Consider the following 16,747-nt stretch of genomic DNA (forward strand, 5'->3'; position numbering starts at 1 on the left):
TATTATTTATATTTTCATAATTTCAACATCAATCAAATTCGATTTTTCTTGCTTTATTTCAATGTCTCATTATTTCACAATGTTCCGATGTATATTTTGATGTATACTTTGTATTTACTTTTTATTTTATTTTAATTTATTTTTATATTTTGAATTATAACCTGACTTTTTCTAGTGTCTTCTTTGCTTTTAGTAAAATATTTTTTTATTACAAAAATATTTAATATATCTCCTTGCAATATTTTCTTATAAGATTTAAAATTTGAAGTTAGAAATCATTTAAATCAATTTTTTATTCTAAATCAATTTGCTTTAATTAGATTAAATTATTAAACTATTTGTGACATTAATTGCAACTTTAATTATCCGTTAGGTTTTTATGTTGCTATTTTCTATTAATTTATCACTTGTTTATTTTGTAAATACTTCCTGTATCACTTCTAATCACGTAGTTTTAATCTGATTCAGGATGTAATAAAAAGCTTATCCTTTGCATTGTTAACACACTTCACTGTCGCTTGATATCTCCAAACTATGATTGCTCTTCCAATGAAATTATTCAATTATTTTTAATAAATAACTTGTTTAAAACGATTAATAAGATTCACATAGAAAGTCTTCCAGTCTTTAAGTCGTCTTGAAAAGTACCTCCGACTAAATCTTAAGTAACTAAACGCAACTTTCGGACGCGCGAACTCTTGGAGACACTGCCATGCTGGCGGGATGGCATGTCAATGTCTCTTGGCTAACTAGCGATCTACCACCTATCCACCACCCACTCTCTCTCACCCCTTAGAGCGGCTCACTGACTACGTACGTACCACCATCCGACCCCACTCCACTGTGCTCTCTATCCTTTTTTTTTCCCTCCTTCTATCTCTGTCTTGATCCCCCTTTCTCTCTCTTTGTCGTTTCTTCTTTTACCAACTGTAGCCACCATATATCGTCGTCGGGTCTTTCGTACCCCTACTTGTATAAAACTAACCACTATACGGTGACAGGACAACATATGATATATTTTTGCTGGCCTAAAAAATTTCTAGTCGAAAAAAAAAAAACAAAAATAAAAATAAAAATAATGTTCAAAAATATTATTAAAAATAGAGAGAGGGAGAAGAAGACAGAAAGAGAGAGAGAGAGAGAGAGAGAGAGAGAGAGAGAGAGAGAGAGAGAGAGAGAGAGAACATAAATTACGAAAGAATATGATGAGACAGTGTCTTAGGAGTGAGATTGAGTTTAGATCCACGAACAAGTTAGGAATTATTTTTAATTATATTTAACCAAGCTATGTGCCAGTGTCGAGCGACATGCATTATACGTATGTTGACGCTGACGACACAGGATACTAATCGTTCATTCAGCGATCATCGACGATCGGCGATCTTTCTCGCGCTACGCTTATACAGATGATATATCTTAGCTGGCTGGATGGAGGGAGGGGGGGATATTATATTTTCTCCAGATACCATTACCGCGCGCCGATCACGGTGGTCCTGCTCTTCGATACCCTTCTCGAGATCACCGGCTTGTAATGCCTTCCTTTTCGTGGATATTGACCAGTCAACGGTGAACCCGGCCGCGAAAATACGCGTTCTCTTCAGTATGCGGAGTATCCTACGTCACTTTCCTGAAGGATTCGATCCTTACTTTGGCAACAATTTGACATTATATCACGTCTTGGATTTAAAAGAGACATTGTGAATTTTAAATTAATTTCGAGATATGATATAATTTTAAGATAAGGGCATTTAATACTTTATTATTATTATTATTATTATTATTATTATTATTATTATTATTATTATTATTATTGCCTATTTAATATATTATACAATAACACATTTTTTTTTTTCTTTTAACACGTATGTATTTTAACACGAGGAAAGGGAATAATTAATTTAAATAAATTTAAATGAATTGATGTACGCATTGTCTTAAATTCACTATTAATTTGTTTTCTCATTATGCGTTGATCATCGTATCATTCTTGATGCGACTATCAAATGTCCGCGTAATCGCAAGTATACCGAATGGCGAATATAGACCGGACACCTGACTGCGTAGTTCCGATATGCGGACGCAGGAAGAGGAAGTCAACCGCATGAGCACGACACATCGTCACCATCATGTTGTGTGTCATCGTATCAGCGTGAGGGTGCCGATGGGAGCAAGAATCATGTTTTCGAACTCGTCCAAAATTCATCGATACGCACACAGAACGCTCCGTGGACTCAATAAAAAAAAAAGCTTTTTGAGTAATACAAAGTCAATCTTTTCTTTTCTAAGACATTCAGAAGATAATAAGTAGAATTAAGTAGAATTTAGTAGAATTAATGATTAAAAGATTTAGCGGCTTTAAGAAATGTATTTTTCTTCAGCTTCAAATTTATGCGTGTTGATGAAGCAAAACAAGTGATTTTTAAATTATTAAGTTTATATTAAGATTGTAAATTGTATATTTTTAATAGAAGATTTTAAATTTTGTATTGCTTATAGAAAGTGTTATATATAAATGACATAAGAGAGAGAATTAAGTGAAATACGTACATTTTAAATTTTACTTATTTTACGTAATAACAACTTTTAAAGTTATCTATGTTACATAAATTATTATTTATATGTATAGTTAATACATATAAGCAGAAAAAATAAAGAGAAAGAAAAAAAAGCGGATCGCATAGGATCCAAGACCCATGACACGTCGTGTGTACAACCTGGTATTGGCTTACACTTCCAACCGATTAGGTTCACGGTATTTATATAAAGTCTGATAGAAAATTATCCTCTTTTTCTTCTCGATCTAAATCCAATTAATAATGAGAATATTATTAGAAACTATCAGTTATAATAAAAAATAATTAAATTAATTAGATTAGAAAAAATTAGTACACGCGAAAAGTATTATTAAATTTTTATGTGTAAAAACATTTAATTTATATTGTAATGTCTACTTTTATTTTTTTCTATTTTTAATTAGAAAATTGTTAACATGAAAATTTATTGAACATTCATTGAAATATATTTATGTACATACAAATTTCATTGAAACGGTTGAAATCAAAGTCGCGAACTTTTTTTTCGCAAACTTGTTTCAGCGACTATTCACAATCTCCCCTACTCACCCTTTTCACTCCCTCGAATCGTGAATCCGTAGAATACTGGTACATCAACGAGTGGAAGCGGCGGCAGGTACGATATGGGGTACTTTTTGACGCACCTGTGTTTGCTCACGACCAAAATCAAAGAGGCGATTACGCACCATTACAAATCGTGTAAACATGCACGCTGATCAGTCGCTCTTTCAATCTTGTGTTCTTTACGCGATGACCACGTGCACTACACTATCTATGTGCAAGAAGTTTGATCTGGAAGGATTAAAATCTTCCACCCCTGATTGTAAACATAGATGCGATGTATAACTTTGTTGTTATTACTCAGGATTTATTAGAGAGTTGTTAAAAGTAAAAGATATATGATCAATAAGATTAAAAAACACATAAACAAAACTGTTATAAGAGATAAAAGATTTATATTTTTTTAATTGTTTACCCAAATCTAAGCGTGTTCTAGATTGTTAGTTACTGTCAAAACTAACAAGCGAAAATTAATGTATTAAATGACAAAATTTAAAAATCTTTGAATTTTTTAAATTTATAATACAGAATTTCTTAAATTATTGGGTATAAATCCGATGTTTAAATTTACGAACATAATACAACGAATTTAAATCAGTTATGGTCTTTAATGTTATAAGCTGGATTTACAATTTTCTAAAAATAATAAATCCAATATTTAAGTATGGGAACCATAGCAATCTTGAATTTTACAACAATTTTTTTTTAAAGAGAATTAGAAATTTTAACAATATATTTAATTTTAAATAGAATTTAACGATTTTTCTTTAACGAGTTACATATTACAATTGCAGCATGATAAATTATGTTAAAATCCTTTTTTTTTACCTTTAAATTCAATCTTTAAATCAAATCTTTTAATTCAAAATTGTGAACATATTAGAACACTTCTGCGACAAGATTATAACAGCACGGCCGAGACAAGCAAGAGCATTAAACGAACTATTATATAACAATTATTTCTCTTTTCAGGTTTTTTTTTAGTTGTACTAATGCAAGGAAATAATGCGTCTCAAATTTCTTATGAAAAAAAAAAAAGGGTTGTTGACGAAGAAGAAACTGAACGGCACATCTGTCTATGAGGAACCAGCTAAGAAAATAAGGTGGGGAGATCGTCGTCAAGATGATTATATACGCCGTAACCGTTTCCCCAGGATTAGGATATGTCCACCGTCCACCTTTCCTGATCCACCATGGATGGTTCGTTCGAATAGCCGATTGAATTACACGTGGCGCGTGCCAGCCGGCCGCACGCGGCTCGCGCACACGCTTGTACATGACCTGTGTATCCACGGAGCTGATATCACATCTAAGTATCTAATAAAAGTATCTAATAAAAAGTATCTAATAAAACTAACAATTTTACCTCACTGAGAAGCGACAAAAGAAAACGGACTTCGATAATTGAGAACTGAAAACACGTTTCGGAAATCCAAACTTCATATTCAATAATTTTGATAAATGTAAAAATGTAATTAATATTAATCAAAATTTCAACATATCCAGTAATATATTAAAAATAATAAAATTTTTATTTTTGTTTCTTCTATACAATAGTTCTCTGATATAAATGAAATTAATACAAATTTATGCAATTTATATTGGCTGCATGTATTTCACACAAATAGTTTACAGCTTAGTTTACAGCTAGCATTACAGTTTATAGCATTGAAAAGGGAAAAAAAATATTAAAATATTAAAATACAGGAAATAAAAATAAATTTATTTATTTATATTCAATAAAATGTTTATGACTGTTTTGTATTATTTTATTACAAAAAGTGTATAACTGCAACATCCGATAAAGCCCCAAATATATTAGGTACAACATTTCGCTATGCAAGAATTGTTCCCGGTTGCGTACTTAAGCCACAGACTTAATTAAGTAACCATGATCAAAACGTTTATCGTGACTGTGCGGGGATAATCCGCAATCACTTTGCCGACAAGATAACTGCTATCTTGTCAGGCTAGATCTCTAATCATGGACGATTACCGCCGTTCCTGTCATCCCCCGATGTGGTTTAATCATTCAATTGTGATTAAACAGGCACAGTACTGATTTATGCAGGATATAAAGACACGGAATGTCTCTCCTAATCTGCAAATTTTTCAATTTAAGAGCTTCCTTTAAAAAATTAGTTGCTTAAATAATATACATGATAAACGTATGATTAATTTACATGATAAGTCAATAAATTATATTTATTTAATGCTTGTTATTCATTTGGAAATTATGTTTATACAGTGACAAATATTAATATAATAGGAGAATAATTTATTAAAAGTTTATTTTTAAATATTAAAGTAATTTTTAAATTTGTAGTTTACATGATTGAAATGTTTCGTCTTATAAATTCCTTTTCCATTATGAACCATTATGAATATTATGAAACAAATTTCTTGCTAAATAAGCCAAATTGATTGAAGCAGATTATCAATAAATTATATATCAACATAGATTTTTTTTTTTATATACCGCTCTAAAATTAAAATCTCAAGAGATTACGTAAATACAGATTTACCAAATTTCACATATAAATTAAGTTAAATTTAACTCAATTAAATTAAATTTAACTCAATTTAACAAAATTGAGATTACGCTTTGTGAAGCTATCGAAAATTTCGGAAATATCTTTGGACTCAATAATTTCATCTTCTTCAAAAATATGAGAATTTAAAATGGAATAAATTTTTTGCAAACAAATTTTAACTTTGTTAATTTTAACTTTTTAATTGAATAGTTTGTCAATCATCATTGTGAGTCTACTTTGCGTCAGATCGACGATGCCGAAATTACTTTGGAGTATCAAAAGTTCGCAAGAGAGGAGGAACGCACAGCAACCCTCCAAGATGGCTGCCGCCGGCTCGAGAGTCGGCGTATCGACGTTTGGCGTTTGCAGGGTTTCCTGGATGTAAGCTCATCGGGAATTGCGGGTCTTCCCACCCCTGCTGCTACTGCTAACCCCGCGTCTCGCCCTCGCTGCCACCGCCTTGTCACCCTGCGATCGCCTTCAAAACAAAGAAACACACGTAATTGAATTTTTGCTCAAGAGAGGGTAAATTAATGTGCGAGCTATTTCCACAGCTATGATTGCAGCTGCAGCTGCATAACCGACGAGTATAAGCTCCTATACATACTCAAACAAGGTACAGAGAAAACTTTCGGTTGTTTTTCTTTTCTTGATACCTTTAAACTATCACCGTTCGTATTGAAAGAAAACCAGAGTTAATTTTTAATAGCGTTTAATGCTGCTAATACAATAATTTAATTTTTATATTATTGCAGTATCATCATATTCTTAATGATATGATTATATTATTATGACACAAATGAGAATTATAATCAAATAATCATATTATGAAAACTAAACTTATGAGAGTTATATGGCAAAAATAATAAAAGTTGACATTAATACTGTCAAAAGATTATTTTTTAATAAATATAATTTTTTAATTAAATATGTAATATAAAAGATGTAGATTTTAACTGTTTTGAATATATGTTATCGTATTGTAAACATAAAAACACAAAATAGACAAAATAGTTTTATCTGTTTAATATGGATAATAAATTTATTGATAGAAAAAAGATTATTATTTTATTTATCAAAAAATATATGTAAATAAAAGAAATAAGGAAAATAGGGAAAAGTGAAATGAAAAGTGAAATGAATTTATAAATTTTATTGTTTATAATATTCATAAATACTTTTCTTAATAAATAAATTTATTTTCTAAACTTTTTTATATATATATATATATGTGTGTGTGTGTGTGTGTGTGTGTATATATATATATATATATATACCCGATAAAAATGTTTTCATGTAAAAACGTATATAAATATAATTATATATGAAAAATATCCATATATGTTTATATTGATTTCTTTCTTTTGTGAACATTTTTCGTATAACTATGTTAATTATATGTAATTATAGAATTTCTAATATGAAAAATTTTTTGGATATACATATATATAAAATCGTCAGAGAGTAAATTATAATGTGTATTTTATTATTATAATGTGTATTTATATTTTATTTAACAGATTTCTAGTTTACGTATGGAAAATAGAATATATGCTACATATTGCTCATTTGCTATAATAATAACATAACTTAAAAAATTAAAAAATGTAATAAGCATTACTCGGTATAGATAAGATATAGGTAAGATTTTAAATGTCTGATAATCTCTTTAGATATAAATATGAAATAATTATTTATATAGCCAATTAATTATTTTTTTAATGAATTTACGATATAATTCAGAAGCATAGCTAAATTTTCCTTTTTTAATAAATCGATAATTAAATAACATTCCTTCTCTCCATAAGCAAATTCTAATTGCGAAAAATTAGATTTATCAAAAAAGAGATTAAATGGTAATCATTAAATTTTTTTAATATTATTTTCAAATGTGTTTTTGATATAATAACTAATTATAGAGAACTAAAAATATCATTTATAAAAATATCATCTTCATTCAGAACATTGTTTACTCTAAAAATAAACCATTAAAAGCGACTTCTTTACTCTCGACCGTTTTCAATTGAGGATTAGCGAAAACAAAGGAAGTAAGTGTTTCATCGAATCGATTGGCATCAAGATTTCAGAATTACAATATATTTTATCAATTTTTGACAAACTTGTTATTAACTAGATTAAAAGCGTATAATTATCATTAATCTTTTTATCAATAAACAATATAAATATTTTTTATCATTTATTTATGAATTTTCGTAACAAATTTTGTTTTCGATAAAAACTTTTAGAAGATCAATTACATCTCTCTATCGTACTAAAAACATACTCATTCTTTTGCAATAATTAAAAAAATAATTTTTAAATTGTCATTATTGTAACAAATGAGCGATATGTATATGAAAAAGATACAAAGTAGATATATTTTCTTTTTGTTTTCGTATTTTATATTCATATTATATTACATTTATATTTTTTATTTCATTTGTAATATAAAATCCTATAAACCATAATTTTCAACTGATTCCCACGTAAGTATCTTCAGGATGTATATCACGCAGTTCCTGAAAAAAATAATAAGTAAGTGTTAGAAATGATAGAAATTATATAATTATATAATTATAAGAAAGAATGTGTTTGTGTTTGCGTGCATGATGTGATTATTATAACCATAACAGAGAATTATTATAATGTTAAAAAATTTACTAATCAGAAAATAAAATCATTTATTTTCTTCTTTATAAAATTCTAATAAAATTAAAATATTCTGTATATGAAAATAATGTAGTAAAAGTCTTTTATATTATAAAACATTTCAAATAAAGCAAAATTATTCATATTAGATATAAATATTAAAACTTAAGTAACTATTTTTTTATAAAAAATTTCATGCTCTATATATATATATATATATATATATATATATATATATATAAATTTAAAATACACAAATTATTATAAAATGAAATTAAATTTTAGAAAAATAAAAATTGTAAAAATTTAAATTATGTAATTTTGTTTTGCTATATAATCTCTTTTTATAAATATAAATTTAAAATATTCTCAAAATAGAAGTTATACATAAATATGTAGCACCATAAGCGCCATTCACAGATAAAGTATTCTACATACATGCAACATGTGATAGTGGCCAGTCTTCGCCTTTTCTTGCTCTATTTCTTTTTTGTTAGCTTCCTGATTTAATTGTGTCGGTAATCCATTTATATCTAATGGACCGAAGGTCCAACCACCTTCTCCATCGAATCTCAATAATAATTTATGGTATTTAGCGAGCGACGCCACTCGATGAGTGATGGTCAACAAAGTGATTCCTTTTTTCTTCGCGGTTTCGTATATTATTCCTTCTGCTTCGAGACTGACAGCACTTGTGCATTCGTCTAACAAAGCGTATTGTGGAGCGTGATAAAAAAGTCGTGTCATCGCAAGTCGTTGTTTCTCACCACCCGATAGAGTGGAATCCCAATCACCGAGAGCATCAAAACCTTCCGGTTCTCGTTCTACAATACTTCGTAGATCCACATCATCTAATAATTGTAATAGCTCGTCATCTGAGCAATTTTCTGATCTATAATATATATTTAATGAATTCTTTTCTATTCATATATATTCTATTCATATATTTTAATACAAAATTAAATTGTATATATAAAAATATATAAAAATTATAAAAAGTATAAAATACATTGCAAAATAGGTACAAAAAAAAATGTAACTGATTGTGCTAAATCGTATAATCTCAATTATTTCAATTTAATTAATTAAATATTTAATTAAATAATAATTAATAATAATTTAATTAATTAAATTAAATAATTTAATTTAAATCTACTTTCAATTATTTAATTTTTAACCTAGAGTGCGCTGGATAGATGATTTGATCTCGAAGACAACCCACTGTCATATAGGGTTTCTGTGGGATATAAAATAGAGCGGGTCTGCCATGCTCAGCAGAATTTCTTTCGGCTGGTCTGACGAGAGTTCCATCATAAACGGGCCAGAGACCGGAAATGATACGGAAGAGAGAGCTCTTACCACAACCATTCGGTCCGGTGATTAAAAGGTGGTCACCTGGTTTTATCTATTAATCATAAATAAATACATATATATATATATATATATATATATATATATATATATAATAAATAAATAAAACAATAACACAATAAATATAATAAAATAATAATAAACGTGAATATAAAAATAATAAAACATAAAATTATAAAAAATAATAAAATAATATTGTTGCGTCCCTGCCATTTCAGAGGCTTGTCTTGAAGGCAATCTACTTTTTCAAAGCTGAGTGATGAGGAAAATATCTCCTATTTCCTGATAATGTGTTGTTGACGAGAGAACGACACGTGCACTTTACAACATAAAATTATTGTAAAGATCTTCTATTTGTATACATTAAAAGTCTGTGTTCCATTGTTATACGGTGAGATCCGTTTTTTTTTTGTAGGATAAGTAAGTATAAAACTATGGTGGACGTAAACAACGGACGCAACAATATAATAAAAACTGAATAAAAATAAAATAATAATGAAGACTATAGTATATAAAATATGTATAATAGTATATAAAAATATGTATAATACAAGTGAATATTATAAAATTTGTAAAAGTTGTACATATGTCCTTGATATTAAACTTTGGAATATGACGCTTTTGTAACGATATTCGTGAAAACAAAATTACTTACATGCACTGTTAAGTTAGGTACAATTATTTCGCAATTAGGCGTGACTATCGGTACATTGATTAAACTTATACTACCATCCATGCTTTCGCGTACGATTCCTGACAAACAATAATATTATGTATTCACATAATTATAAAAAAATGTAATAATGTTTAAATAACTAATATTTAATTATTGATATTATGACTATTAAATTGTTAGATTTACAATACTACTATTAAAATATAGAAAATTTTTTTATGTCTTAAATATCAAAATATTAGATTTTATAATTTTATACATACATATAAAATCTTTAATAATTATCATCTTTAATAATTATATTATAATACAAAGCTAAAATAATATTTTAATAATTTCATAATTTGATCACAAAACCATAAAATACTAATTTTATTAAAATTAGGTATATTAATAGTAACAAATAATGCACAATATAAATTAATAATAATAAAATTAATTTTATTAATAAAGTTTTCATCATTTAGTTTAAATATAAATCAATTTAAATCATTGATTTACCTTTTATCACTGGTGTACCATTATTGAATTCGAGTACTTTTTCCGCGAATTGTTGAGCATTGCCGTTCGGAAGAGATCTCGATGGGCTGCTAGTCGTGACAACGTTTCTTTTATACTTGCAAAGCGCAGCATCTTTAAACACATCTAACATTTCGCTGACGCGCGCTGCGTAGCCTGCTAATGCGACTAATTCCTGTTTTAAAATTAATTTAAACAATTTTAGTTGCATTTTTGGCATTTTTAACTCTGTTTTATTCAAATTAATTTTTTTATCTTATATCACAAGCGTAGAAAGAATAAAAAAAAAAAAACAAGATATATACTTTGTAAGATGACATCAGTCGTTCGACAGCATCGGCTCCAGAGCTCAAGAGATTTTTTGAAGTGGTCAAATACCTTGTTCGCTCACTAACGCCACCTAATTAATAAACATAATCATAAAATATTATTAATGCTACATCTGTACTGTTGCTGGTAACATTTATACTGTAGCTACTGTATGTTGTTATACTATAATTTTCTTTTTCCCTTTCTTCGTTTCTTTTTTTATATGATATAGAAATAATATAATATAATTAATATATAAAATTAGACCAAATACGTCTATTTAGAATCTATAATAATCATTATTGCTATTTTCTTTGTGTCTTGTTTAAAAATAGTAATGGTCGCGTCATCGTACGTACCATCGCTATCTGTATTAATCATCCCACTTCCCGACGACGTAGCTGTATTGTAAAGCAACGGCATGGCGATAACGAGAAGTCCCGTGCCTGACCACACATACTTCATGAGAAACTGTTCCAGCATCACATACCACAGTTTTACAGCAAGAATACGGTGCAAGTGCTTTACTAAAGATTTATAAGCGGAGTTCAGATAACGATATTCTGTATCGTGGCCTCCATAGAATGCTATTTCTTCTGCATGCGCACTAATACGAGCGTGTGCCTCTCTTAATTTTCCACGGCGCGCCGCTTCTTCGGCAACTAGTTGGCCGAATTTCGGTGAAGCAAAACGCAAAACTTGCCCGGTTAAAGCAATAACCCCTGCCGCTAATAGTGGTCCTAAATAATAAAATATAACAATTCATAATAAAGATTTCAAAAAGGATATTAAAAGGACTTAATTTATATAAATTTTTTAATTGTATAATTCTTTTTTTCCCTATCTAAATGTTCATCTCACCGTGTATCGAGGAGCAAATATTAATTATTCTATCCACATTAATATATAAATACAAAAAAGTTTACCTGGTATTGTCTTTGCTCCCATTTTGTGCGAAAACGAAATAAGCGCTATACCGACTAAAGCACAGTCTAACAGCGGCTTTGTTAAACTAGAATACAAATGTGCTACGGAACTAGCTAACTCCGACAAGTCATCTGTCAGTCTTTGTTCGGCACCGCCAAGCCTAGTGTCTAAAGCTGATACCCTATAGTAAGTCTGTTGACTCAGGTACATCTTATAGGCGTGCTTCACCAGACGTTCCCTACATAAATAATCAAAAAGTTAAATTCTATTCTATAAGATTTGTAATCTAATTTAAATAAAAATACTTCCATTCCTATTAATGATTTTTTAATAACACGGGAAGAATTATAAATTATATCTGCATTATAAGTAAAAGAAAAGTAAAATGTAGCCACCATAAAGATATATACAGAATATAGAATTAATTATTAAAATTATTTCGTTGTTAATTATATAATAAGAAAGAAAGAACATTGTTTCTATATTCTAAAAAATATAATTAACTTTCAAATTGTGAAAAAAATTATTATTTTACAGAACAAATTTTGATCATAACAATATTCACATTTAAATCAGACAATTTCTTCTTTGGATATTCTGTATAATATTATCTCATATTTTTAAAAGTTAAATTTATTTCACTAACATACAAAAAGGATATTAGATATAATTTCGACTAGTGCGATTTATGACGCAACAGAGAAAATACGCTTTACCGTTGCATCAGTGACGGATTTAAAAGCATTTGGCCCTGAGCATTACGAAATAAACAGTCAACAGAATGCAACAGTCTTTTTTAGATTTAAAAGAGAGAATAGAACTAATTAAAGGTCGAGTGCAAATTAATTCATATTTTATTCGTTTATTAAAAAATAAAATAAAAAAAAAGATATTAAAAATTTTGATTATTTTGAATATCATAAATAATCTTCACATTCATTATGTTCTAATTGATTATCCATATTGTACAATTTTACATTTTCTATGCCTTTTAGAAAAATACTTTTTTTATTAAAAATTTTTTTTTCTTTTAGCTGTATCTCTACATTTTATTTATCCTTTATTAATTTATTACTTCTCCAATATTTTCTTTCTTTTTTTTAGTTTTTTTAATATATCTAATATTAGAGATAAAATTAAAATAGATTTACGTTTTCATTAAAAAAAAAAGAAAAAGGAGAAAAAGCACACCGAAAGGTCTAAAAAGGGATTAAGCGATTCATCATATATAAGACCTTCAACGATAGAACGTGAAAAAATGATGCTATTGTTTCTCCATACATACAAAAGGAAAATAGATATATAGATATTTAAATGAGAGAAGATAAATATATGACTAGAACATTTTTATACTAAATAAATCACTATAAACCTTTTTAAAAAAAATATTTTAAGTAATCAAAACTGGATGAAACATTTCTGCATTCAGACAACATATATCAAGTATATTATATTCGTATTAAATATACAGGGTGTCCCAAAATTCCCGCATTTGGAGTACACTACGTGATTCTTTATGTTAAAAGAAACAATTTTTTCCTTTAGCAAAATTGCGTGCGACGAATAGTTTTTACAGTGAATCAGATTAAAAATGTCGAATGAGCGCGCGTATGTGCGTAGCGGTCAGGGCTGGAGCGCGTTTCTCAAGCCTGCGTGGCCTGGTACTTAATCTTTGATGACTTCATGTACTATATTGTTTAAAATATGATAAAAATTAACAAAATAAATATTGTTTTCATCCTTTAACGATTTAATAAAAAAATTATTTGATTTCGTAGCATTATCTTGAAATGAAAATAAATGTCATATGCAAAAATTGTCATATGCAATTGCGCATACGACAATAAAAAAATAATTAAAATAATAGAATGCTCAGTTCATACACCATATTATTTACATTTATTTTTATTTCGAGATAATGCTACGAAATCAAACAATTTGTTTATTAAATCGTTAAAGGATGAAAACAATACTTATTTTGTCATTATTTTGTCAACTTTTATCATGTTTTAAACAATATCGTACATGAAGTCGTCAAAGATTAAGCCCCAGGTCGCGCCGGCCTGAGAAATGAGCGCCGGCCCTACGCACATACGCGCGCTCATTCGTCACTTTTAACTTAATTTACTGTAAAAACTACTCGTCGCATGCAATTTTGCTAAAGGAAAAAGTTGTTTTTTTTAGCATAAAAAATCACGTAGTGTACTCCAAATGCGAGAGTTTTAGGATACCCTGTATACTACAGAATCAATTAACCAGTAAGCTAAAAGTATTCCTATGTAATGTCTCTTATGGAATATTGTTTATCACATAGATATTCTTAGGATATCTTCAAAATAAATTCATCAGCAACATTCTATTTATTTTAACGAATATAATATTGAAGCATAGCAACGTTACCTATATATGTGTGGCGACATCTTACAGAATCGCGTAAATGCATCCAATATTATATATATCATTCATTCATCGAATTATATTTAAGCAAAAGAATTTTAATATATTCAAAAAGAAGAAAAATTTATTGGAAGAGGTCGACTCAAAAAAATTAATACGCAGACTTTATAATAGAAAATATGAAGCTAAAATCTGAAATGAAATTAATTAAGCCGATTCTAATTTAAGAATATAAACATAAATATGAATATAAATATAAATATAAATATAAGATGATGAAAACATTATAAAATTAAAAACAATATTACAAATAATATTTCCAAAAAAGAATAATCATCTGTAAAATATAAAAATTAAATACAAATAAATAAGATAAATAAATCAGACTCATTTCTTTTCTTATTTGCACTATTCTGAATGAAATTAATATTAAATTAAGAATTTTTTATGTATTACTTGATATTTAAACGTTATGAGTTTGGAAAGTTAATTAAAAGATTAATTTTAAACAAAGAAATATTAAAATGTTTTTAAGAAATATGATAATAATATGTTAATAAAGGTACATTCAAAAATATATACTTATATAATACGTACAATATAGCGATAATATTCTGTACATATATTTATTAAAAACTTCTTAATACGTATGTATAAAGAAAAAAATAGGAACATATTTAGTATATATTAGATAAATTGTGTTTTTTTTTACTAATTTTGTAATTTTATAAAATTAATAATTATTAATTTTATAATTTTTTAAAATTAGTAATTAGTAAATAAGATAATTTTCATTTATTTTTATTTATTGGATTAAAGTGTATATACGCACATTTATCTATAATTCATATTATTGTAACAAAATGCACGCATATGAATTCGCTTTATCGAATCTATCATTATCTATAGCTTTGTTTATTCAGATATATTCCCCATCTTATTTTTACATTTACCCCTTTTTTAAATGTCTATTTTATTTTAAATATAAATAAATATAAAAAGGTAATATTATGAATTGATTTGCTTTGTACTATTTGTCCTTTCTGTTTGCTCTTTCCTTCATTTTTTTATTATCGCTTAAAGAAAATATAATAGTTGAGTTAACTGAAATGAGTCAGGTAAAAGTCAGTATTCGGTTCAATATAAAATCCAAGATTTTTGAAGAATATGAAAGAGACAATTTCCTATTGTTCCCAAGAAAGGTTCCCAACAAATACAAGCATTTCACTCATCCATGTCAAAGAAAGCACCGGGAGTATACCTCAGGAGCGTACCTAAAGCTAAGTGCCAGCCGACCCTCGAGATATCTGATGGCGGAGTTGACGAAGGTGGCGGGCAAAGCGATGGCGAACCATCGTCCGAGCATCAGTCCGAAACCGCGCACGTCGCGCAAAACTATCCTCTTCACAATCTGACCCTCGAGTTCGGCTACGTATACCGAGAGGAAAGTTCTCGCCAGCAACGTCAATGTTGCGCATGCCAATAAACCCATCTCTCGTGTACGCCATCCCGGCACCATAATCTTCAACAACATCATCAGCTGTCGGAAAAAATCGCGATCCAATCCGACGGACAATCTTTGTTTTTTTCCGCCATTTCCGGTGGGATTATTGCCGGGAAGATCGCTTCGGAGTACGTCATTGTTTCCATTGTGTTTCGAGCCGTGACGTTCGTGACTTCTGTTCCGTGCGGACTCTTTGATACGCGTGACGATGTGCGGATAAGCGAGCTTCAGAAGATAAAGCGCCGTGGCCGCGCCGGCGACGCCGCACGTCAGCGTCTCCTGACGCACGCCGTAGCGCGCGGACGCGCCGTCGATCAGCTTCGAGAACACCGACGACATTTCCTCCGGTGTTTCTCCGGTGTCCTCGGACCGGACTGGCGGTTACTGGCGAATTAGCAAAACCTAATAGCGCGCATCCCGCGCTATCACGCGAGAATCACGATAACGGATAGCGATAATGGATGCATCTACGACCGCAACTCCGCCTCGGCCACGCTTCGTTGCGGTCCACGCCGCTCTTTACTTCAGCCGGGCAGAGCAAAGAGCGCCTATTTTTCGCTTGTACACACACACATACACGCACACACACACACATGCGCGCGCGCGCGATTGCGTGAGACGCACGCGTGACCGCCCGCGCCGGCCACCAGCTGGCAACTAAGCCAGCTTACTCTCGCGCGATGGAGAACCCACGATCCACGTCGTATATATCCCCGCGACTAGCTCG

At 29.5% G+C, this 16,747-nt stretch overlaps 1 protein-coding gene across 1 annotated transcript; it reads right to left on the reverse strand.

Moving 5' to 3' along the window:
- Window positions 1–7,749: 7,749 nt before the first annotated feature.
- On the reverse strand, window positions 7,750–16,680 carry ABCD (ATP binding cassette subfamily D). Its single transcript, XM_089076132.1, has 9 exons — window positions 15,791–16,680; window positions 12,119–12,357; window positions 11,552–11,932; window positions 11,189–11,283; window positions 10,866–11,058; window positions 10,344–10,441; window positions 9,496–9,722; window positions 8,756–9,209; window positions 7,750–8,187 (listed from the first exon to the last, which is right to left on the reverse strand). The coding sequence occupies exons 1-9, from the start codon at window positions 16,357–16,359 to the stop codon at window positions 8,140–8,142; spliced, it is 2,304 nt and encodes a 767-aa protein (XP_088932258.1). The 5' UTR covers window positions 16,360–16,680; the 3' UTR covers window positions 7,750–8,139.
- Between the last annotated feature and the right edge of the window lie 67 nt (window positions 16,681–16,747).

Source organism: Pogonomyrmex barbatus, unplaced genomic scaffold, assembly GCF_055798465.1.
Source record: "Pogonomyrmex barbatus isolate J1 unplaced genomic scaffold, ASM5579846v1 scaffold2, whole genome shotgun sequence".
Lineage (NCBI taxonomy): Eukaryota > Metazoa > Arthropoda > Insecta > Hymenoptera > Formicidae > Pogonomyrmex > Pogonomyrmex barbatus.